The 25428-nt window shown below is 33.3% G+C and overlaps 1 protein-coding gene across 1 annotated transcript; it reads right to left on the bottom strand.

The window, feature by feature from the left end:
• Positions 1-25: 25 nt before the first annotated feature.
• Positions 26-16224, bottom strand: LOC132739748 (T-complex protein 1 subunit zeta-like; the record flags this gene model as incomplete). Its single annotated transcript, XM_060727532.1, has 5 exons — positions 11798-16224; positions 7544-7711; positions 6924-7027; positions 5726-5885; positions 26-257 (listed from the first exon to the last, which is right to left on the bottom strand). Coding segments are annotated over exons 1-5 (772 nt in total), but the record flags the coding sequence as incomplete, so codon positions are not given.
• Positions 16225-25428: the final 9204 nt, after the last annotated feature.

Genomic DNA, 25428 nt, shown 5'->3' with positions numbered 1-25428 from the left:
AGACTGGAACTATGTAATGCACTACCAGTCAGGCTGTTCACCGGCAGACTGGTAGACAGAGAATTGCCGAGACTGGTCCCCATTAAACTATTTCCAGTAAGTCCTGAACCAGTCAAATTATTACCAGTCAATTCTGTTAGACTGGGACCCAAATTATCATGCAAGGCATTCTGTTGTAGTGAGACAAGAGCACTAACATTGGAAGCAGTCTGTGAGGTCATAGAGTTTTGAAGGGATGAACTTTGTCCAGATCCAATCTGAAACACGACAAAAATAAAACATGTATTATAATCAACATATATGAGCAAAACAATTCTAAATTTATTTCCTCATTCTCTAAGACTGGAGTTAAAAAGTAATTTTGAACTTTAGATTCACACATTGACAAAAGAGTTACACAACTAGCTTCTACATTTTTTCCAGAAAATAATTCTGAATAATAATTTTAACGGTTGCAAAGACTTTTTTTTAATATCTTCTCCTTTTTTGCAGTACCAACAAGATGTTTTATGAGAAATTTCTATGATCTTTTAAGAAATGCTTTTAAGGAGATCGTTATTCTACAGTATAGCTTAATTTAACAAATTTTAACAAAACACTCAATTAAATATGGATAGAAATGTCCCACCAGTTCATCATAATGTCTAGGTATTTTTATGTACACTTCACACAGACAAGATCCTGAAGGAAATAGGACAGGATTTCTAGGGAATATCTTATCCCCCCCACCCCCCACTTTGTCTGATGTATGTCACTGTCACAGTATAAAAACAGGTATGCTGAAGACCTTACACTAGGAATGGTCTGGTTCTATACTATGCTTGTGTTGATTTTGAAACATGAATAGTTCAATGATTTCAGTGTCATTTTGAAAAATTTAACAGTCAATAGCACAGGGTCATGTTTGGCTATATACAAGTAGCACTAAGACACATGTCACAGTAGTCTTCTGATAAAATTTCCTTCTCATTTATTATGTATCTTCAAATATTAGATGCTTATGATATAAACTTCAAGCCTGTTGAATCAGTACTTGTTTTATAAAAGCAACATTGTTAATGCCACACTGTTGTTTTACTTGTGTTACATGACCTTGAGTGTCCCTCTAATGGCCTCTATAAAATATTTCCTGGCACAAACCGTAACTAAGTATAATCACCAATCTTCAAAAAGACTACCCCTTAGGACAACTGCCTCACATGAAATCTCAACAGAGGCCAAACAAACATCCATGGCAATGAAGGGATAAAGAAATAAATGCCCTTTTTCCAATCAATATAACAAGAAGCTATTTTCTATACATTACTACACAATCATAAGGTGTCAACATTTAATTTCAAACAAGAGGGCCATGATGGCACTGAGTTGCTCACCAGAAACAACTGCTTTTCAGTGTTGGAATGTCAATATATTCTAATATTAAATTTGAGCATAAAATATGTTAAACAATAATTTGAAGAAATGCCATGACCTGGTGTATTTAAGCTTTAGCTTAAACAGGGCTAATCAAAATAATATGAGCAAACTTGATAAAAGACTACCTAAGAATGCTACAAAGTTTGGTGATCATCTTTCTATTATTTCAGTAGGAAATGATGTTTCGAAGGCTTTTTCTATTTTTAGCTTAAGTGGCCCGTAAAAGGGGCTAATCAAATAAATATAAGCAAACTTGATAAAAGAGTACCAAGAATGCTACAGACAAAGTTTGGTGATCATCCATCTACTGGTTCTGAAGTAGAAGATGTTTAAAGGTTTTTCTATTTTTAGCTCTGCTGACCCCTAAAAGGGGCCAATTGAAATGACATGAGCAAATTCAAGTGTGACTGTTACAAGGATGCTACAGACCAAATTTGAAGTAAATCTGCCCAGTAGTTTCAGAGAAGAACACGAATGTTGACGCATGACGATGGATGACGGACGCCGGAGCATCCCCCTTAGATAATAATAGCTCACCCGAGCCTTCGGCTCTTGTGAGCTAAAAAAGCAAATCAGAGTTATGGGACTTGTGCTAATCATCTAAGATAATCACAGACAACGATAGTGTGAAGTTTCAATCCATTCCCTTCAGTAGTTATAGAGAGATACCAGCTTACACGCAAAAACTTAACCAAGAATATCTAAGTTGAAAAAGGGGCATAATTAAGTAAAAAAGCAAATTAGAGTTATGGGACTTGTGCCAATCATCTTAGATAATCACAGAAAATATGTGTGTGAAGTTTCAATCCATTTCTTTCAGTAGTTATAGGGAGATACCATCATACACGCAAAAACTTAACCAAAAATTTCTAAGTCGAAAAAGGGGCATAATTATGTTAAAAAGCAAATCAGAGTTATGGGAGTTGTGCCAATCTTCTCAGATAATCACAGAGAACAAGTGTGTGAAGTTTCAATCCATTCCCTTCAGTAGTTATGGAGATACCAGCTTACATGCAAAAACTTAACCAAGAATTTCTAAGTCGAAAAAGGGGCATAATTATGTAAACAAGAGGGCCATGATGGCCCTAGATCGCTCACCTGACCCAACAAACTCATCCAAACAATTACCTAGACAAGCATTATGGCCAAGTCTCATGACAGGTGAGTCAAAAATGTGACCACTACAGTGTTAACAAGGATTATCCATATTTGAGCAGTGTGACCTAGTTTTTTACCCAGGTGACACATATTCAAACTTGATCTAGAATTCATTAAAACAAACTTTCAGACCCATTTCCAGGATACTTGGATCAAAACAGTAGCAACTAGAGTGTTAACAAGATTTTTCTAATTTTAGCTCCGGTGACCTAGTTTCACATGCGATTTCGAACTCATCCAAGCAATTACCTAGACAAGCATCCTGACCAAGTTTGATGATAACTGAGTCCAAAATGTCACCACTAGAATGTTAACAAGGTTTTTCCATATTTGGGCAGTGTGACCTAGTTTTTCATCCAAGATGACCCATGTTTGATTTTGACTTAGAAATCATCAAAGCAAACTTTCAACCCAATTAACAGAATATTTGGATCACAACAGTAGCCACTAGAGTGTTAACAAGATTTTTCTATTTTTAGCTCCTGTGACCTAGTTTTTCATCCGAAATGTCCCATGTTCAATTTATTCCCAGCAATGACCTAGACAAGTTTCCTGACCAAGTTTGATGACAATTGAGTCAAAATTGTGACCACTGGAGTGTTGACAAGATTTTCTATTTTTAGCTCCTGTGACCTAGTTTTTCATCCAAGATGACCCCTGTTCCATCTCATCCGAGCAATCACCCAGACAAGCATTTTGATCAAGTTTGATGATGATTGATGCAGAAATGTGACCACTATAGTCTTAACAAGGTTTTTCTATTTTTAGCTCCGGTGACCTACTTTTTCATCCGAGATGACCCATGTTCGAACTCATCTGAGCCATCACCTAGACAAACATCTTGACCAAGTTTGATGATGACTGATGCTAAATGTGACCGCTAGAGTGTTAACAAGGTTTATCTATTTTTAGCTCCGGTGACCTACTTTTTCATCCGAGATGACCCATGTTCGAACTCATCTGAGCTATCACCTAGACAAGCATCTTGACCAAGTTTGATGATGATTGATGCAAAAATGTGACCGCTAGAGTGTTCACAAGGTTTTTCTATTTTTAGCTCCGGCGACCTACTTTTTCATCCGAGATGACCCATGTTCGAACTAATCTCAGCTATCAACTAGATAAGCATCCTGACCAAGTTTGATGATTATTGATGCAAAAATGTGACCGCTAGAGTGTTTACAAGGTTTTTCTATTTAGAGCTCCGGTGACCTAGTTTTTCATCCGAGATGACCCATATTCGACCTCATCCGAGCTATTATCTAAACAAGCATCCTGACAAAGTTTGATGATGATTGGGTCAAAAATGTGTCCACTAGAGTGTTCACAAGGTTTTTCTATTTTTAGCTCCTGTGACCTAGTTTTTCATCAGAAATGACCTATGTTCGAAATCATCCAAGCAATTGACTAGAAAAGCATTCTGACCAAGTTTGATGATGATTGGTTCAAAAATGTGACCACTAGAGTGTTCACAAGGTTTTTCTATTTATAGCTCCTGTGACCTACTTTTTCATCCGAGATGACCCGTTTTCAAACTCATTCGAGCTATCACCTAGAAAAACATCCTGATTAAGTTTAATGATGATTGGGTCAAAAATGTGACCTCTAGAGTGTTCACAAGGTTTTTCTATTTTTAGCTCTTGTGACCTAGTTTTCCATCCGAAATGACCCAGTTTGGAACGCATCCGAGCAATTGACTTAACAAGCATCCTGACAAAGTTTGATGATGATTGAGTCATAAGTGTTCACAAGCAATTGTGGACGTATGATGGACAACAGACGACAGACATTCACCTATCCTAAAAGCTCACAAAATCATCAAACAATGACCAAATTCCAACTTGACCTGCCCATTCCTTTAACATATCCATATGTCAAATTTGAGTTGAATAATTGTAACACTGTTGGGTACATAATGAACAGAAACTGTAAATTTCATATTATTTTCAAAGTGAAAGGGGCATAACTCTGCCAAAAATCATTGAACCATGACAAATTCGAACTTGGCCTGGGCATTCCAAAAACATATCCATATGTCAAGTTTGAGTTGAATGTGTTGTACTGTTAGGGAGATAATGAACGGAAACTGAAAATTTCATATAATTTTCAAAGTAAAAGGGGCATAACTCTGCCAAAAATCATCAAACCATGACCAAATTCGAACATGAACTGTATTTTCTCATGACATATCCATATGTCAAGTTTGAGTTGAATATCTTGTATCGTTGGGGAGATAATGAACGGAAACTGAAAATTTCATATTATTTTCAATGTAAAAGGGGCATAACTCTGCCAAAAATCATCGAACCTTGACCAAATTCGAACTTGACCTGTATTTTCTCATGACATATCCATATGTCAAATTTGAGTTGAATGTGTGCAACTGTTCTTAAAATAATGAACGGAAACTGATGATGACGGAATGACAGAATGACGGAACAGGGTAACACTATATGCCGTAATGGCGGGGGCATAATAAATAATTTTGCAGGAAAATATCTGCCAGAAGGACAAAGCCCGTATCTTTTTCAGTTTATATGCAAAACTTTATTGTCACATTAATGACAGGACAGCGGGGAGTGGTGGCCTAGTGGTAAAGGTGTCTGCCTCTCAACCCAGAGATCATGGGTTCAAGCCCTATTTGGGTCACGACCATGTTTCTTCATTTCAAGAAGCAGACTCCAAAGTGATTAATATAAGTTTTAAGAATTGAGCTTGATTGAATGTTTAAACCAATGACAGGACAAGTGAGATGGCAAGTGGTTTAGCTAAAATTACTATAATTTTCAAATTTTCTTTCTGCAAGATAGTTACCAAAAGCAATTTTTTTAAATATTAAAATGCGCAAGATATAGAAGTCAAGAGATGATAAAGAAATCATTATATAATAAAGGGTCATATATGAATTGCCATCAAGTAGATCATTAATTCTCTTTAATTAATGGATTTCAATGTAAAATTTTTTGTTAAAGTATCCAATCCTTAGAAAATTAATACAACTGTTTTTCTCATGGGTTTTCAAGTCAATTTTAACACATTTATGGTTTTCTAGTTTTCTCCTTATCCAGATTTTTTTACCCTTGTTGCGTAGGCCTGTTTCTATCACATATTAAGACTAATATGGTTAAATAATAAAAAGATGTATAAATACCTTCTGATTGATCACAATAAATCCCTTGTTGCTTCCATCACACACTTGTTTCTTCAGGGGAATTATTTTCTTCACTCGATCATCAATGAACTGTCGCTCAGCTTGTACAAGCTTCTCAGGCTCTTCTGCCTTCTTGTAGAAGAAACGAGAGTTCACCTCCCTGTTAAAAAAACAATTTCATTGGGTTAAAAGTATTGCACGTTTTTTTTTCTATGCAGTAATTCATTATCTATAATGTGTCTGAAATTCATATTACCATCAGCTGTTAATAAATCAAAGTGTTGTTTAAACTTCAGACGTAAGACTTGTTTCTTGAACATGGAACAAGTGATCATACAAATGAATTATAGGGACTACACTGAGGTTTTTTAACATGACAGGACTGGAATTTTTTTTTCGAGATAAATGTTCCGTTTGATGCAGATCGTGCAGAATTTCAGATAAAACGCTAAATCGCTTTTCTTGAATGATTATTTAGATTGTGAAAAATAAACAATAAAATCAAATCAGGCTAAAATAGAACAAAAATACAATTTTCAAATATTCTGAAAATATTTCATACATACTTTACACATCTTTCTATTTCCAAGTTGATCTATGTTACGAATTCAAATTTTGTTATTTTAAGATTTCACTGACTGTCAAATAAATTAATATCTTTTGTATATTTTGACTGACACAGTTCTAAACTGGTTTTGTAATGTTTTTAACATGAAAATGTGATGTCAACAGTCATTTCACAAACAGAGCATGCTTGCATTATCATGCAGTAACTGTAGGTTGTCTTCTCCCATATGTACACCTGTGTTTGCATTTTCTTTGTACATGTATGTAAGTTAATGCACATTTTACAAAGGTAACAAGATTAACTATCATAACTTTGGTTGGTTCTCTTGAGCTAAGAAATGACTAACAATTCAGAAATAAAATATTTGACAAAGGAGCCGTGTCACAACAAAACCAACAGTGTGTTTGTGACCAGCATGGATCCAGACCAGCCTGCGCTTCCGCGCAGTCTGATCAGGATCCATGCTGTTTACTCACCAACTCTATTACAAGAAGAGAAACTGATAGTGAACAGCATGAATCTGATCAGACTGCATGGATGTGCAGGCTGGTCTGGATCCACACTGGTCACAAACCCATTATGTTGGTTTTGTCGTGACACAGCTCAAATATTTCTCATATAGAAACATACACAGTGTCCATGTCAGTTTTGTGCTGCATTTCCATGATCTCAACCATGTGCAGATCAATGGGCTCCTTATCACTCTTGATGGGTAGTACAGCATCAGCAACATTCTAAATATATAACATTATATATCATCATCAATAATGACAGTTTATAAATGTCTGTTAAAAAAAATAAGGCTTAGAAACAGGAATATACAATACATGCACAAAGATAACTGCAATTTTTTCCGACTGCACTGGCCAAATGATTAGACTGATACTCCCTTAATTATGAAGCCGCTTACTTACTTTTAAGTGTACTAGTTGTCGGATATTTTTATCTTACGTTGACGCCAATAAAATTCACCAATAAAAGATTTTATGCGAAATTTGTACGAAATTAGAAGGGGATTAATTGAAAATTATGATTTTTATAAAATACCAGTTTTCCAAAAATCGTACCGCTGTACGAAATTCATTTTTTCATATTGCACCCTTAGTAATTATGCAATCCCTCTGTTCATTAGGAATGCGATACAAGTTATAAACTATTAAAATTGAACTTTGACTCAATTACTGGTTTCTTGTCAGTTTTAAAAAAACATAAACAAATTTAGGCATCAAAAATAGTAGAATTGATCATACCTCCATAAGAGCCAATTTTTGGTAAACTTTGGTTCTCAGTGAGGTGCGGGCCATCTGGATCAATGTATCAGGATCAATTTCACGCTTGACCTTCACCGCCTCAAGGTCTTCTAATGCCTTATTACTTGCCAACTCGAAACCTTCAGTGATCAGACGTGAATAGAGGCCCTACAAACACAAGTATATTACTTTATAATGGTTCAACACTTTACCATATACTTTTTTTTTCATTTAGAAAAAACATTATAGCTGCAGCAAATAGTAACTTACAGATTGATAAATGCATCTTATATTCTTGAAGTTATTTCCCTAAGAAATTTGATTTATCTACTTTAGTTTTAATCATTATACAAAATATGTAATTCAATAAATTATATATACTTGTACCATAAATACGAGGGTTGTTCAAAAAGTAATAGGACTGCAAGTCTACTGTTGACATTTTTTTAATTTATATGCACAATTTTACAAGATAATAATTATATCGAAAGATTTCCTCTATAGACAGTGAAAAAATCAATATGTTAAAAAAATAACGAGTCAGTTAAAATTTCAACTGACAAGGGTTACGCGACCCTGCGCATGTTAAGGTGACAACGGAGTCAATTATCACTGAAAATACCTAAAATGAGATTTTTTGCTAAGTAGATTTATCAACCTTTTCTGAACACATTTGTGATTTAATTTTGGAAGCAGTTAGTCCAAAAAATGTGTTTTTAAACGTTTTAAAACGGAACCTATACTATTTGTATCTGCTATTCGCGTAACCTGTCGATTATCGATAACGCTCCGCCCCCTGTTGAGGCATCAATGAGGGAAATCGGTAGTTCCATATATCCGTGAATTACAGGTCCATACTGGTCCATACTTCTCGTAATACATGTATCGTACAACTAACGTACATCTTTTATGAATATCTCAACATTTAGCCTTTTTTATAAATTAAGAAATTGTCGGCCAATGTACGTAACATAATGTATGAAACATAAATAATTAAGCATAGCGGCAAATCGCACGACCACGGGGTTGATTAAAAATGTAGTTGCTAAAATATCCATAATGTGTGAAAATAATTTGTCTGTCCCGTTAATCTGATAGATATTACGTTGAGTTGATAGACTTTTGTACGGATTCAAGGGCTTACTTTACATTCAACCTCGTTTTCTAACAATGTCAAGTAAAACAACAACAAAAACAGACAACATTTTTATATGTGAACGCCTATGTGACTTGTGGAAAGGTGTCCCTGACAAATTTCTAAACCATTTTAGATTGTCTAAGGATGATTATTTCTCTATAAATAAAAAAAAGATATTAAAATATATTCTCAGTGAAAATAAATTGTTCGTCAGTAAATCGGACACAGTACTAATAAATCTGGGACAAAGTATGAAATTTATTGTCTAAAAGACTATCCCGGTAGAAACTGGATCTCTATGCCGTGCATAGATGATATTCATAATAGAAGTCAAGAAGGCCAGATCATAATGATCTAGTAATACCTTTTATTTCTATTAAAATATGTGAAGCATTATCAATTTGGTGGAAAAAATATATAATATCCCGTGCTTATTTGTACATCTACCATGGACTTTAAAAGACTGTCAGAAGCTTAGTTTTTTGTTATTTTATTTTATATTTTAACGGAATTTCATACACGAATACACAGGCAGAGTGATACTGGTATAATACAATAATAATGCTAATGATAATAATAATAAACTTCAAAAAGGAAACAATTAAATACCCCGCTAGCGGTGCGCAAATGCGTTCCATTTCCCCCCACTGAGTGCCTCAAATTTTACCGATAGTCACGTGACATGTGAGACAGATACCAGACGATCAGTAAATCACGTTAAGAATTGAAGAAATTTCAGCTATAAACTGATATTAATCAGCTGCTTTTTAATTGGTCAGATGTCACTGGGTCATAAAATGTTGTTAGAGTATGTTACCGCAACTTGTGACCCTCTCTGGTGCGATATTTGTGTATTATGCAATTATTTAGCGTGAAACGTAGGGGTCCGAGAGAGAACAGCCGATTTATGACACTTCGTTTGATGCGGGTCGGACTAACTTTGAATCGGCATAACTTTTTTAATAATCAAGTAATTAACATGCGGTTTAAAGCACATGAAAGGAAATTCATTTACGGAGGGAACCGTGTCAGGGATTTTTGTTTGCTCAATAGGCAACTTAATTATCCTTAATTACGTAATATGTATGGTGAAAAAAGTCGCATAAAATGTTTGACGTTACGTAATATTTTTTTGAGAAAAGATAGAAAAAATTTGAGACACGGTTCCCTAGATAATATAAGTATGGTTATTTTCAAAAAGTTTGATGACAAAAAATTAAAAAATGACTTTGATATGACGATTTAAAATTTTAGGATTTTTATTCAAAATCAATCATTTACAAAGGCATTTTTTTCAAATATGTTATTTTTTATGATGATCAACGACATTTAATGCACAAAGATTAAATAAATAACAATTATTATTAAAATAACTTTGTTTAAATGACATTTATGTAAGTACCACGGAAAGTGTCTGTTGTCACCTTAACTGCACAATAAATGACGTTTATGACGTTGTAAAATAAAAAAAATGTAACAAGCGTCGATCATCCCTTCTGAAAGAATTCTCCCTAGTGTTCTGTGTGTCTAAATCATGTAACTTTGATCAGACCTCATATGTGGAGATGAAGGAAGAAAGAAAATGATCACACTCTCGTTCCACTCTACTCTCCACTTTATCTCGCATTCTTGTAATCTTATAGTAATCATTATAGATTAAACAGGCATGAACTTATGTTAATGAAAAAGCGATTAATAGAATTAATTTACACATATCATCGAACGTTCTTAAAACAATATGATTATGTAAGAAAAACAACAATATTTATCAACTGAAAAGTATATTTTCCTACTAGGAATAGATTATCTTTTTAAAAAAAAATCCAGCAAAAATATTTATTATTACCGTTTATCATTATAGCATAAATTTTATTGATAAAATGTATACCTAGTTAAATGAAATAGAATTTTGTTTGAATCAAGTTATTTGGGCAGAACTGAATGCAGAATTCAAACATGCCGATCAGCTCGTGGACTTTTTACTGTCAATCATTTTGTAGCACTTTTTCATTTGACGTCACTAACGTAATGTCAATTTCCCGCTATCATTCTCATCCTTTCCTGTCTGTGATCTTGTATGTGCAGTTTTTGAATTGCTTGCGCAAGCTGAGAACAAGTATCTTGATAGCCGATTAATTGCACTGTGTTAACTTTATGTTTCCGTATGTATCTGAAGGAGTATCGCCAATTTGTTGGCAAAGATTAACGATCGCACCAAATTTTAAACGACCGCTAGATTTCTATTTTTAATGTTATGACTACTGCTGTTCAAAACTTGATGATTTAGACATTTCATGTCTGAATGACTTCAAATTTGGGTATAATGTCACTTCAGTATCATAAATTGTGTTTGTGGAATAAATGGGGGAAAAAAGAAAATAAATTATGAATAAAAGAGTATAATATAATCCAATAATTTTATGCTAAAATTGAAGAAAACATTTTTCGATTGCTGTCTACCTAAAAAATATTCTAAATTGAATTGAATAATTATGAAGATGCAGGACTAATTGTCCTATTACTTTTTGAACAACCCTCGTAGTAGTCTTTCCTAGCAGATTAGACTTATGTTTGTTATGTTTACCTATTCCAGAAATTTCATTTGATATAGAGGAGGTGCATGCTATATGATGATGTCATGAATAAACATTTATGAATGTACCGCATTAACAACAGGTCAATTTAGTGCATTAAAAAATAAAACTGTGTGCCAAGGATGACATCACTTTGCCATAATGAATAAAGAGATAAATTTATAAACTATTGTAAGAAAATAGTTATGGATAAAATGACATTAATTTCCATGAAAACTTGTATTAGTTTATTAAAATATGGTAGAATATGTAAGAGAAAATATATATGGCATGTGTTTGCTGTTCAGATCAGAATATCTGCCCCTCTGTTACTTGCCCATTGATGATAACTCAGCAAGCGTCAATACCGCCAGTAGGCAGGTACCCTCAGGTTGGCTATTTCCATCTGAACCACAATATATGACAAATTTTATAAGTATGCCCCAGTAAAAGATTTTCTTTGCAGTTTTTACGTATATTTAGGCAACATTTAACAATAGACCACTAAAATTTCCTCTCCATTGTTTAGATCTTCGTACTTACATTTGGTTGTTCGAAGTAATAACGTGGACCACATTTAGGTTGATACCCTAAAACAATAAAATCAAAGGCATAAACATATGCTTCATAAAGTGAATCATTCATAAACATTTTAATAGAATAGTACAAATAATTATCTTCTATAAGATAATATAGTCAGCAAGTACTTTGGCTACATTACATATTTTGAAAAGCACAAATTTAAATTTTAAAGGTGATTTATAAGCTTTACAAATTTAAATTATGAATATGACCCTTGGATCATATAATTTTTTAAGTATTTATGATACAGTCTATATTTTGTAGGAATGAAACTGAACAGCATCAATTATATAACAAATAACATTAATTTTACTATTACTAAAACAAAAACTCAAAGTAAAATGTTATTCCTTAATATTCAAGTATCATACAGATAAAATGTTTATCAAAATTCGCTATTTTATTACAGTTTCTATATATATAAACAAGAGGGCCATGATGGCCCTGGGGTCGCTCACCTGAACATAGGCCCCCAGGGCCGGGCCAGTTTAAACCAAAGGGCTTTTATTTGAACAAACTTGGAAGACACCCATTAGAAGATATTTCATGATGTTAAGTTTTTACTATACACAAATAATGAATAACAATGACTTTTGCCACCCCCCTCTCCCTGGCAGGGCCAATTTTGACCCAAGGGCTTTTATTTGAACAAACTTGGTAAACATCCATTAGAACATGTTTCATGCTAAATATCTTAGCTCCAGCTCTTTTGGTTCTTTAATAGAAGAATTTTAACAATTTACTCTATGTATATAGGGAAAATCAATGACCCCTGGGACAGGGCCAATTTTGACCCCAGGGCTTTTATTTGAACAAATTTGGTAGAAACCCATTAGAACATGTTTCATGCTAAATATCTTAGCTCTAGCTCTTTGGGTTCTTTAAAAGAACTTTTTTTTAAGTTTTTACTATATGCATATAGGGAAAAAATCAATGACCCCCTGGGGCGGGGCCAATTGACCCCAGGGCTTTTATTTGAACAAACTTGGTAAACACTGATAAGAAGATGTTTCATGCTTAATATCTTAGCTCTTGCTCTTTGGGTTTTTTAATAGAAGATTTTTTTAAGTTTTTACTATATGCATATAGGGAAAATCAATGACCCCCTGGGGCTGGGCCAATTTTGACCCCAGGGCTTTTATTTGAACAAACTTGGTAGACATCCATTAGAACATGTTTTACACCAAATAGCTAAGCTCTAGCTCTTTGGGTTTTTTAGAAGAAGATTTTTTAAGTTTTTACTATATGCATACAGGGAAAATCAATGAGCCCCTGGGGCGGGGCCAATTTTGACCCCAGGGTTTTTATTTGAACAATCTTGGTAGACACTAATTAGAACATGTTTCATGCTTAATATCTTAGCCTTAGCTCTTTGGGTTCTTTAAAAGAAGATTTTTTTAAGTTTTTACTATATGCATATAGGAAAAATCAATGACCCCTGGGGCGGGGCCAATTTTGACCCCAGGGCTTTTATTTGTTCAATCTTGGTAGACACTTATTAGAAGATGTTTCATGCTTAATATCTTAGGTCTAGCTCTTTTGGTTCTTTAAAAGAAGATTTTTTTAAGTTTTTACCATATGCATATAGGGAAAATCAATGACCCCCTTGGGCGGGGCCAATTTTGACCCCAGGGCTATTATTTGAACAAACTTGGTAGACATCCATTAGAACATGTTAAATACTAAATATCTAAGCTCTAGCTCTTTGGGTTTTTTAGAAGAAGATTTTTTAAGTTTTTACTATATGCATATAAGGAAAATCAATGACCCCCTGGGGCAGGGCCAATTTTGACCCCAGGGCTTTTATTTGAACAATCTTGGTAGACACTCATTAGAAGATGTTTCATGCTTAATATCTTAGGTCTAGCTCTTTGGGTTCTTTAAAAGAAGATTTTTTAAAGTTTTTACCATATATATGCATATAGGGAAAATCAATGACCCCCTGGGGCGGGGCCAATTTTGACCCCAGGGCTTTTATTTGAACAATCTTGGTAGACACTCACTAGAAGATGTTTCATGCCAAATATCTAAGCTCTAGCTCTTTGGGTTTTCTAGAAGAAGATGTTTAAAGTTTTTTCTTTTGGTTGCCATGGCAACCAGAGTTCTGCATGGGATGGAATTCTTTGAACAACTTTGTTAAGGCTTTACACAAGGAACATCCCTGTGAAGTTTCATTATGATCTGCCTTATGGTTTCAGAGGAGATGTCGTATGAAAATTGTGAACGGATGACGTACGACGGATACAGGACAAAGAGTGATCCTAATAGCTCACCCTGAGCATATGCTCAGATGAGCTAAAAAAACATTTTTTCGCAAACAAATTTTAGTACCATATGAAAATGAATAAAATATGCAATCCATCATTAAACTGTAATCTAACTCTGAAAATCTACTAAACAGGCAAATGGGAGAGAGAGAGAAAAAAGAGAGAATTAATTGGCACCTACAAATATTAAATTCCAAGGCAATTTTTATGTATCAATGTTTTTTTTATTCAAACAATTAACAGAGCAATAAAATAAGTCCTGTAAAACCGCAATCTGTCATACATGTACTTCTATCACAAACAAAAGATTGGAAGAGCAAGTTATAATTACAAAACAGCAAGTTGCAAAATATGAAATAGCGAGTTGACTATATAATCTTGCTCTTATAATTGAAAGATAGTCCTATAACGCTATATTTCTTTATTTCAGATAGACACCTATAAAGTAATTAATTTTAGATTCCTAATAAAAACTTATTTTATCACCCATAGTCATTTCCCTACAAACTTTTTCTGGGCTATACAAATTAAGTAAACTAGCCAACCTTGTTATTTCCAATTTAATTTGCAATTAAGGATAAAGTTGAGTATGTAACAAATGACAAATCAAAAATAATATATCGATATATCTATGCTCTCCCATAATATTCTGGTCTCTTGAGCATAAACAAACCCAAACACACACATAAAAGGTATATCTTTAAATGAAAACGTTAGGCAAAATTATATATTTGTTGTTTAAAGAATAAAGTTTCCTTACTTTCTTTGTACCATTTCTCCAGGTTTAAATATGTTTATGCCAAATAAATTAATTTCAGACAAAAAATATCTATTTACATAATTATAGTATATCCTCACTTAAATTGACAATTTTGTTCCAGGATGTACAAAAATAATTTTAAGTTTGACCTTTTTATTACCATTGCAAAATTTCACATTTAACAATTTTATACATCTATATGCCCCAAAACCTAAGTTAACCCATTACTTCATATACACACCTTTTAACGCCTTTTTCATCCCCCCCCCCCTTTTTGCTGTCTCAAATGGTGAAAAAATGCATTATTTAGGCCCTTAACACTTTTTTTTGTTTGAGAAATGTTGTTAAAAAAAGTGACCACTTTTTCGACGCGGCCCCCCAACCAAAAGATACATCAGGGGGTTGCCAGAAGGGGGATGTGCCCCCTTCTGTTTGGGGGGGTTTGAAGGGGGGTGGAGTCCCCCTCATTGCCAAGAAAATTTTGGACTTGTGAGAGGCTATAAATGACCCCAGATTGATCATAAGGTAACGTTTAACCAACGCTGAAAATCCTTTGACTCTATCTCAATCCCTTGAGCAGTTGCAGCACTTTGAAATAAATTTTGATGGAAAAAATCTAGGCAAAATAGTGATTTTTGGCAATTTTGAGATGTCCCCTCATTGCCATGGTAACAGGAAATTTAAGACTGAGCATGTTGTTACAAAGGCAATGGTCCAGTTAACATTTGTGCCAAGTTTGATGAGTATTGAAGCATTTTTCATAGTTTCATAGCAGTTTGAACTTGTAACAGGAGGCTTTTCAGTGAAAACGGCCATTTTTCACAATATGCTCATGGGGGAAAGGGTTAAATGAAAGGTATCAACATTTTCACACTGTGAGACAAAGCTAGTTTATAATATATTATTTTTGCAACAACATAGATCACAGTTACATAAAAAATAATAGTTTCAAACATTGCTTATCTGTGATTCTTTGAGATTCTATTGCCTGATCATTATTTTTTTATCTGCACTTATCAACTTCAAAGACCCAATGCCGACAACAAACTCAAGGCGGGGTTACATAGCCAAACAAATATTGATACGTCACACATTCAGTTTCGGACCCTGTCATTGGTTAATCACCTGCAATACTGACACTGATTGACAGGTTAATCAAAGGAGAATTTGTTATTCCTTGACAGCTGAAGTGTGTCGGAGTAACTAACAATACAATTATCCGTTAGACCCCTGCTGTTTAATGGGGAAATATTACTTCAGGCATATATAGTTGTTTAAGTCTCTTGTATAATTATGTTTATTGGTAGAAAATATGCTTTAATTTTTTGTTGGTTGAATTTTTGAAAATCAGGGGATTTCGATCCCACGGCGGGAGATCGGGAGACATGGTCGAAAATCAGGGTTTTTTTTGTCCCCGCGGCGGGGATATGGCATGTATGAGTGTAGACAATTTAGGTAATTTGATACCCTCCTTGTCGGGCCTCACATATAAGTGTCAATAAATTCAGAAATAAACAAACTAGTTTGTAAGTTAGGGGAGAACCTAGCCGAACTGTGTCAAATTTTTAGGTCTCTATGTTAAAAATTTATGAAACCTGTACGGGAAAAATGTTCAAAAAGTGTCCGGTTGATGGTTTCCCGACCAGTAAAGATAACTGATTGTGTATTCTCACTGTATTTTCTGACTCCTGGTAGTTTTAACCGTAAATTTAAATACCTTCAGTGTCAAAAAATGTGTTGAGGAAGTTTAAAATTCACCGCATTAATTTGGAATAACAAATTTTTTAAAATCGGACATATATAATCGCCCCAAATTAGCGATTTAAACACAGCTAAATTTGCATTAGAAAAACTAACACGGGGGAGGAAGTGTTTACACGAAGGATGGAGTTCTTATGATAACTTGTTCAGGAGTTCTAGTGATAACTGTCACGGAGTTCGTCGGAAAACATCTGTATATACTACAAAAACACTCGTTAAAATGGTTATTTTTATCGTTCAAAAATGAGTTTTAGGTGCTAAATTAAACTTTAATGATTAAGCTTGTCTTACATCTTGTATTATGTGTCAAAGCCTAATTCACATGCCATTTTTAATCGCCTCTTGCTTCAAATCTGGTAGTTTTCAGTAAAAATTTCCAAATTATTTGCCAATTCACAAGTTTTGACCTGTTTATTTCTGGTCTTCATCCTTGCAATACATAATTTCCTAATAATAATGCAAAATTGCAAATCATAAAGCACCGGCTAACAGATTTATAGCCGATTTTTTCAAATGTTCCGGAGTTCTTGTGATAACTCTGAAAGATGTCACAGAGTTCTTATGATAACTTTTGTTATTGCCAGTGTGTTTCTTGCGCTAAAACACAGCACGTTTTGGCGTTTATTATTATTCAAGATTGTAAATCATTATGAAATGCAGTACGATCATCCTTTGCACAAAAATGTGGATAAAAGGTTGGTGCTCTTAAGTGTCTGCAAAGGATAAATAGCTGAATGGCTATCATCTACAGTAAAAATTGAACCAGCGGTCACTGATATTCAGCAGTATAATGGCTTAAATCACAAAAACAAAAATGTCTCAAAACGTACACGTTGTTCTCAGTTTCACATGTTTTTAAGCAACCACCTTTCTTAAGCAGACAATATATAGGCATGCTTCCCTTACCTAAGGGCTAAGTAATTTGTATCATTTATACCATAATAAATAAGTATATAACCAGGATAATTCCCACACCTATGTCTTAAAAAAGTACGATACATGTTAAACAACCAATCTTTCGAACAAATTTGAAACTGTCCCTCCAGGTTCAAGCGAACTAAGTTTGACTATATATTTTTGTTATCAATTACAGCAAAAGTAGCAGAGTTTCCTCCACTAAGATTACATAGGGGAAATACTCATCAAGCACCGACAGAGAAATAGGCATGAAAATACTATATTTGAGTATTTCAAAGCGCATTTTATCACGTACATAAATGCATATTAGGCATGAAAATACTATATTTGAGTATTTCAAAGCGCATTTTATCACGTACATAAATGCATATGCATTTATGTACGTGATAAAATGCGCTTTGAAATACTCAAATATAGTATTTTCATGCCTAGCCCTACGGTTTCATAGCAGTTCCCGGCCCCAAATCGCACTTTTTTAACAAAATAAAGTAAAAATTTGTCTACCAAAGAGTGCAAACTTTGACAGAACAAAGTTAGGTACCTGTCCAGCATTATCATGTTTTTTAATGTTGCTCTTTTATTTTACATTTTGATGGAATTAGGCCTGAGATGTAACAACTTTGTTCACATTTATTTCAAAATTTCAGAGCAGTTTTTCGAACCTTTTTTATTTTGAATATAAATTCAGTACCAATAAGCAATGTTAAGCTGGGTTTTCAAAATACACATGTAGATAACTTCCCAAACTTTTCCGTGTCGTCTGCAAATATATTGTTTAAAAGTAGTGATTTACCTAGAACGGGATTTCAGTTCTTGTGCATGGGCATTCAAAACTAGAATTCCCCGGGTGTTGCTTGTAAGTGTCGCAAGTTCTCTAATGTAACTTAAAACTTTGAAAACATATTAATCGCTGTACTATTATAACTGCTGTGTTACATAGAAAATAATTGTTTCTCTGACTGATGCAGTAACATTAGATGCTTAACTGAAGAAAAAATAGTCTGTATGCCTGGATGAAAATGATAAAGGGCCAGAATACTTGCTAGGAGCCGCGACAAAATCTGCGTCAAAACAAAAAAAATACTATGAAAAAGAAACGGGGGTAAGAAAATAATATCTCTTGAACTAAAATTCACTCAAAACCAACATTATATATCCTATTTTTTGCGCAAAGGATGAGCGTACTACATTTTCTAAGTGATTTACAATCTTATTGAATAATAAAAAAACGCTAAAACGTGCCGTAATTTAGCGCAAGAAACACATCGGCAATAACAAAAGTTATCAATAAGAACTTCTGTGACATTCTTCAGAGTTATCACAAGAAACTCCGAACATTTGAAAAATCGGCTATATATCTGTCAGCCGGTGCTTTATATTTACGATTTTGCATTAATAATTAGGTAATTATGTATGGCAAGGATGAAGACCAGAAAAAAAACAGGTCAAAACTTGTGAATTGGCAAATAATTTGGAAATTTTACTGAAAAAACTACCAGATTTAAAGCAAGAGGCGATTAAAAAATGGGATGTGAATTAGTTTTTTGACACATAATACAAGATGTAAGACAAGCTTAATCATTAAAGTTTAATTTAGCATCTAAAACTCATTTTTGAAAGAATGAAAATAACCATTTTTAAACTAGTGTTTTTGTAGTATATTACAGATCACACTGGCCATAGCTTTCGCAGAAGCGGTGGGTCTACCCGGTGCGGCGATGGAGATTTCGTCGCAGAAGCGGTGGAAAAATATGGCTGTCGGATAGTTTTTTGTTGGTGTCGGTAAGTTTATGACTTATTTGTACGTTATTGTTTTTATGTTCTACTGATAACACCTAGTGGAGACTGGAGCCCACATAATGTACTCTTCCAACTTATTACCACGCATTTGGGTGCAAATCATGACCAGTTATGCAAACACTTCTGTACAGTTTGACGAGGAGACGCCACTTTTGCCTAATTTTGTTTATAACACTACATATGTACTCAAAAACTACCCCTAGAATTACACTGGCATCGCATCGTATGTATGATAATTACACAAAACAAACCATATTTTGGAACTTTTGGAAATTGAATATTACTATTTTTAATAAAAGAATGACAAAAATTGATTACAACGCAGACGGCGGTGGATTCGATTGCAACGCAGTGCGGTGGGCCCGATATCATTTATGTTTTTTTTTTAACGTTAAAGTCACCGACACTTAGGAGTTGAGCTCCAAACACCTAAAAATACAAATGAAATATATATTTGTGAATCCTATACACATATAGGTTGTTTATATTATATCAATGAAAGTAAATATACGCTTTTTGCATTATGTACCTTAAAAATATGTTTTTATTTAAAACAATCCTGTTTTAGATACTAGTTTTTAACATATTGGGGGTGTATGTTAACTAATGAAGTGCTTTAATGGATAATTTTAAACTTATAAATTGAATTAAAAAAATACTTAAAGTTTTAAGTTTTTTTACAAAACTATGCATTCATTTAACTTATAAAATGTTCTTGATAAATTAAATTCCAGTTTTGGACACTAGTTCAACATATTGAAGTAGATGTTAACTAATTAATATAGCTTTAACTCGTATATTGGAATTTAATCTTTCAATTTAACAAAATCAAAATGTTTTTGTAGTTTTAACCACACAAGAGTCATCATTAACTATGTATTACTAACACATTGGTCATAAATTATATTTTGAACTTTAATTTTACTTATGAACAGTTTGTGATAAAATTTTTTAATAACATTGATAAGATGAGATGAGATGAGAATTGGGTTGAATAGTTGAAACTAAACTTAAGCTTTATTGCTTATCTATTTTTCTAATTTTATTTATTTCATTTTTTTTAATATAACTTTATATGTTAACATTAAATTATATCAAAATTTTTTATTTACGTGTACAAGCTATAAATAGGCTGCAGTTGTAATATAAAAAATTATAGAATTGCATTTTTTGAAATAAAATATTACAATATACCTGACAAAAAAAGGTAGACGAAAAATGTTGTTTTATTGGCCTATGAGCGAATTGCACATGCACGCGTTCAAATTTATCGTATAATATTTTGGTTTTGTAAATTGTAATTGTAATCTTAAAAGTCAGAATTTAAATTGTCCGCTCTTTTGTTTTCGTTGCTTTTCACGGTCTGTCGTTCCTTTCCTTTGGTTGGACAGTTTGGTTGGTTTTTTGCTGTCCAAAACTTTGTGTCATCTATTATTATAACGTTTGCTACAATTGTTTTCTAATATGAAAGCGTATTTTGAAAGTTTCTGATTAATCTTTTGATTATATTCATAATCTATTCTTAGACAATAAAGGAACGTCTGGCTCTGCAGACATTATCAATCAAATTTCTATGTTTTGTATTTAACCTCTACTGAGGATGACACAAAATTAACAAGGCAGGAACATGTACCGGAAGTAAAAGTAAAAACATAAATACATTTTTCCAAAACTTTTCATTGAAAATTATACCATGAATATTGAGGCCTTAAAACCTAATAATTATATATTTATTAATCCCAGCCCATATACTTATCATATATTTCAAATAAAACTTACATATATTTGCTGTTTTGGAAGAAAAAGTAAATATTTATACGTCAAAAAATATACACAAAATAAAAAAATGTGTTAGAAAAAAATCGCACATCCTTCAAATCACCTTCCAATTGCATTCTATTTCCAATATTTTCCGCATTTTCCTTTTGTCAACAGGTGACACGAGTCATCTATTAAACAATATATTACTGTATTTAGGTGATATTATTTTCAATCATATTTTTTCTTTTTCAGAAATATCAAACTTCAATCTTCAATATACAAAACACACTATGAGAAAAAATTTAAACTAATCGCCGATTTATTTATTTTACAAAATATTTCAACAAATTCAAGCGTGAACACCTCAGCTCTGTCGTATTTTAAATGCGGGCGCTATGAATGTGAGAACCCGCATTATCCCGAATGACTCCGATTATAGCAAGGCTGGTTCAAAGCGCATTTTATATTACAGCATATCTGAGAGTCATTTTGTTTTCAAAAAAGCAATTAATTTTACTTTCATTGATTATATATGACAACTATATGTTTTAGGATTCGACAAATATATTTTTCATTTGTATTTTAGGCGTTTTGGAGCTCAACTCCTAAGTATCCTGTGACTTTTTTAAACGTTAAAAAAAGACATAAATGATATCGGGGCCAAAAACCGCACGCGTTGCAATCGAATCCACCGCCGGTCTGCGTTTGTAATTCGAATTTTTGTCAAAATTCTTTTATTAAAATGGGTAATATCAATTCCAAAAGGGTTCCAAAAAAGTATGGTTTTGTTTTTGTGTAATTAATCATACATACGATGCGATGCCAAGTGGGTATCTAGGGGTAGTTTTGAGTACATATGTAGTGTTATAAAACAAAATTAGGCAAAAGTGGCGTCCCTCGTCAAACTGTACAGAAGTGTTTTGCATAACTGGTCATGATTTGCAAACCCCATGCGTGTAATAAGTTGAAGAGTACATATGTGGGCTTTTCCAGTCTCATAGGTGTTATCAGTAGAACATAAAAAACATAACGTACAAATAAGTCATAAACTTTTACGACACCAACAAAAAAAAACTATTGACAGCCATTAATTTTTCCAAACCGCTTCTGCGACGAAATCTCCAAGTCGCCGCACCGGTAGACCCACCGCTTCTGCGAAAGCTATTTGGCCAGTGTGCAGATGTTTTCCGAGGAACTCCGTGACAGTTATCACAAGAACTCCTGAACAAGTTATCATCTAAGAACTCCATCCTTCGTGTAATCACTTCCTCCCCCGTGACTAAGGGAACTAAGTCTTGCATTACCTTTTTCACTCAATATACAGAGTTTTATAAATACCTAAATAACAAATTTTTTTTCTAAATATACTTTTTTTCGAAGAAGTATAATTTATAACTATATAATAATAAGAATATTTCTTATTATTCATTACCTAACAACATGAAAGCAAAGTTAATACGTTATACTATACTTTTGTAAAGTGGGCCGAATTGATTCGTGCCGCCCACCGTGCCGAATTTGGGGCCGGGAAGTTAACTCACGAAATGAATTTTATTGTCACATGACGCGCTCATTTGATTGTGCTATATATATTTTATACCTCCGAAATGCATTTTGCGAAGTCGAAAGCCTTCATGGCACATTGCGGTAACGATGGCGTAAGCGAGTAAAGAGGACCAGAGTTCAAAAACCTAGATGATGGTATAAATTTTTGCTCGCCCATATGGTCTCTTTCCGGTGGCGAGGGTAAAACAAACCAATTACACACACAAATTTGCGAAATGACATTTGCTAATGAAGTTAATGAAATCAGAAAAACTGTATTGTCGAACTTTTTTTTTTCCCGCCAAATTTTATGTCTAAAGTATCTAAAATGTTTAATAAACCTCATATGACCTCCGAATTAAAAAAAAAAAAAAAACCTAGATATATACCTTTTTACAGTACGATTTTTCCATGGCAACCGATGTTGCATTTTGCGCATTCTGCGTAGGGCAAAAGCGCACTAACGATAGACTACATTTAGCGTATTTGAAGACTATAGAAGACGTGATTATAAGTTACGTCACCAAGAAAACATAATTTTTGGGATGAAATTAAAGCGGTAAGTATTCCAAACTTGAATTTACATTTATAACAGATATGCAAAATTAGCGGGACTAATAATTCAATGATCAAAAGTCCTCTGTTCAAGGTATCATTAAATTACTTTTTCATCAATAATTTAAATTGAAACAGCAGGGGTTTAAAACGGAAGCATGGAGAGGACATAGTCGATTTATTTTAATAATCTCTGGGAACAACTTATTTGTCGAAATATTTTGGGAACAACATGTTTTGTGAGAAAAATATTTTTTTATTCTGTGGGAACAACATATTTTGTGAGAATTTTTTTTTTTTATTTTGTGGGAACAACATATTTTGTGAGAAAAATCTTTTTTTATTCTGTGGGAACAACTTAATTTGAGTAAAAAAAAATTTTTTTGGTCTGTGGGAACAACATATTTTGTGAGAAAAATCTTTTTTTATTCTGTTGGAACAACATATTTTGTGAGAAAAATCTTTTTTTATTCTGTGGGAACAACTTAATTTGAGTAAAAAAAAAAAAATTATTCTGTGGGAACAACTTATTTTGTGAGAAAAATCTTTTTTTTTACTCTGTGGGAACAAACTATTTTCTGCGATATTTTTTCAATATCTTGTTCCCTCAAGTTAATAAGTTGTGCGAACAAATTCCCACAACATAATTCAACCAATCAAAATAGCGATTGCCACAAAGAGTGACTGCAAAGTTAAGTCCCTTTTTATAAAGTCGCCATTTGCACACAATTGCAATAATGGCAGAAGAAATGTTTAGAAAATTATTAGAATTCCTACGTTCTAGAGGATTAAACAACTCACAGCTTCAGAGCATTGAGACAGATAAAGTAAAAACATATATTTTCTTGTTTCTTCGCCTAACACATTAATTACGTAAACAAGTTTTGCATGATGAAGGCAGAAATTTTGATTGTTTGTATTATGACTTTAAAAAAGCATTTGATATGGTTCCACATTCTAGACTAATACTTAAATTGCAATCTTATGGTATTGGTGGTGCACTTTTATCATGGATCAAAGCATTCCATACAAACAGAACCCAGTGTGTTGTTGTTAATAATAGTAAATCTGACTATTGTAGTGTAACAAGTGGTGTTCCACAGGGAAGTGTTTTAGGACCAATATTGTTTCTTATATTCATTAATGACATTGAAAGTCAAATTAAAAGTACCTTGCGTGTCTTTGCGGATGACACCAAATTATTTAACCTGGCAAATGTAAATGAAGACTTTAACCAAATACAAAAGGACAATGATAGTTTAATACAATGGAGTGAAAAGTGGTTAATGCAATTTAATGTAGACAAATGCTGTGTTATTCATTATGGACACAATAATACGGAACATCAATATTTTATGAAAAGTGACTTTACAACTAAACAATTGAGGTCTAGTGAGGAAGAAAGAGATTTAGGTATATTATATGATAAAGATTTGAAATTTCGACATCACATAAGTAATTGTATCAATAAAGCAAATAAAATAACTGGATTCGTCAGAAATACCTTCTTACATGTTAATATCAAGCAATTTCGGAAACTTTATAAAACACTTATAAGACCACACCTTGAATATGGAAATATTATTTGGAGTCCAAGATTTAAAAAAGATATTGAAGCAATCGAAAGAGTTCAAAAAAGAGCAACAAAAATGGTTCAATGTATTAGAAATTTATCGTATGTAGAAAGATTAAAAATTCTGGAAATTCCTACTTTGGCTTACAGAAGATTTAGAGGTGATATCATACAAGCATGGAAATTATTAAATGGGAAGGAAGATATAGATTATAATGTATTTTTTGAAAAAGCACAACTTGATAATCATCACATCAGAGGAAATTCCATGATGTTGAAAATAAAATCATGTAAAAAGGAATTAAGAAAACATTTTTTCTCATTAAGAGTAATACCAGAATGGAATAAATTACCAGATTCTGTAGTATGTTCACCAACGCTGAATTCGCTAAAAAACAGACTCGATAAGGTTATGAAAAACAAATTATATACTGTTATACCGGATAATAATCATTGGGTGTCAGACCTCGAGGGGGTTTATAAGAGATTTCAGATCTCGCGACCCTACGCTGGATAAAGTAAAGTAAAAAAGTAAAGTTTATAATGAACATTTTGTTATTTAATCTTGCCTGGGAAGGGCCTTCATTAATGTTGGTAAAACTTGTGGCCCCAACCCATTTGCTTCAAACTGTTTAACATACATGTTTCCCTT

The sequence above is a fragment of the Ruditapes philippinarum genome, unplaced genomic scaffold, assembly GCF_026571515.1.
Source record: "Ruditapes philippinarum isolate M1 unplaced genomic scaffold, ASM2657151v2 ctg13255_1_1_1_1, whole genome shotgun sequence".
Taxonomy (NCBI): domain Eukaryota; kingdom Metazoa; phylum Mollusca; class Bivalvia; order Venerida; family Veneridae; genus Ruditapes; species Ruditapes philippinarum.
Note: the sequence above shows the minus strand (reverse complement) of the source record. Positions and strands in the feature narration are given on the sequence as shown.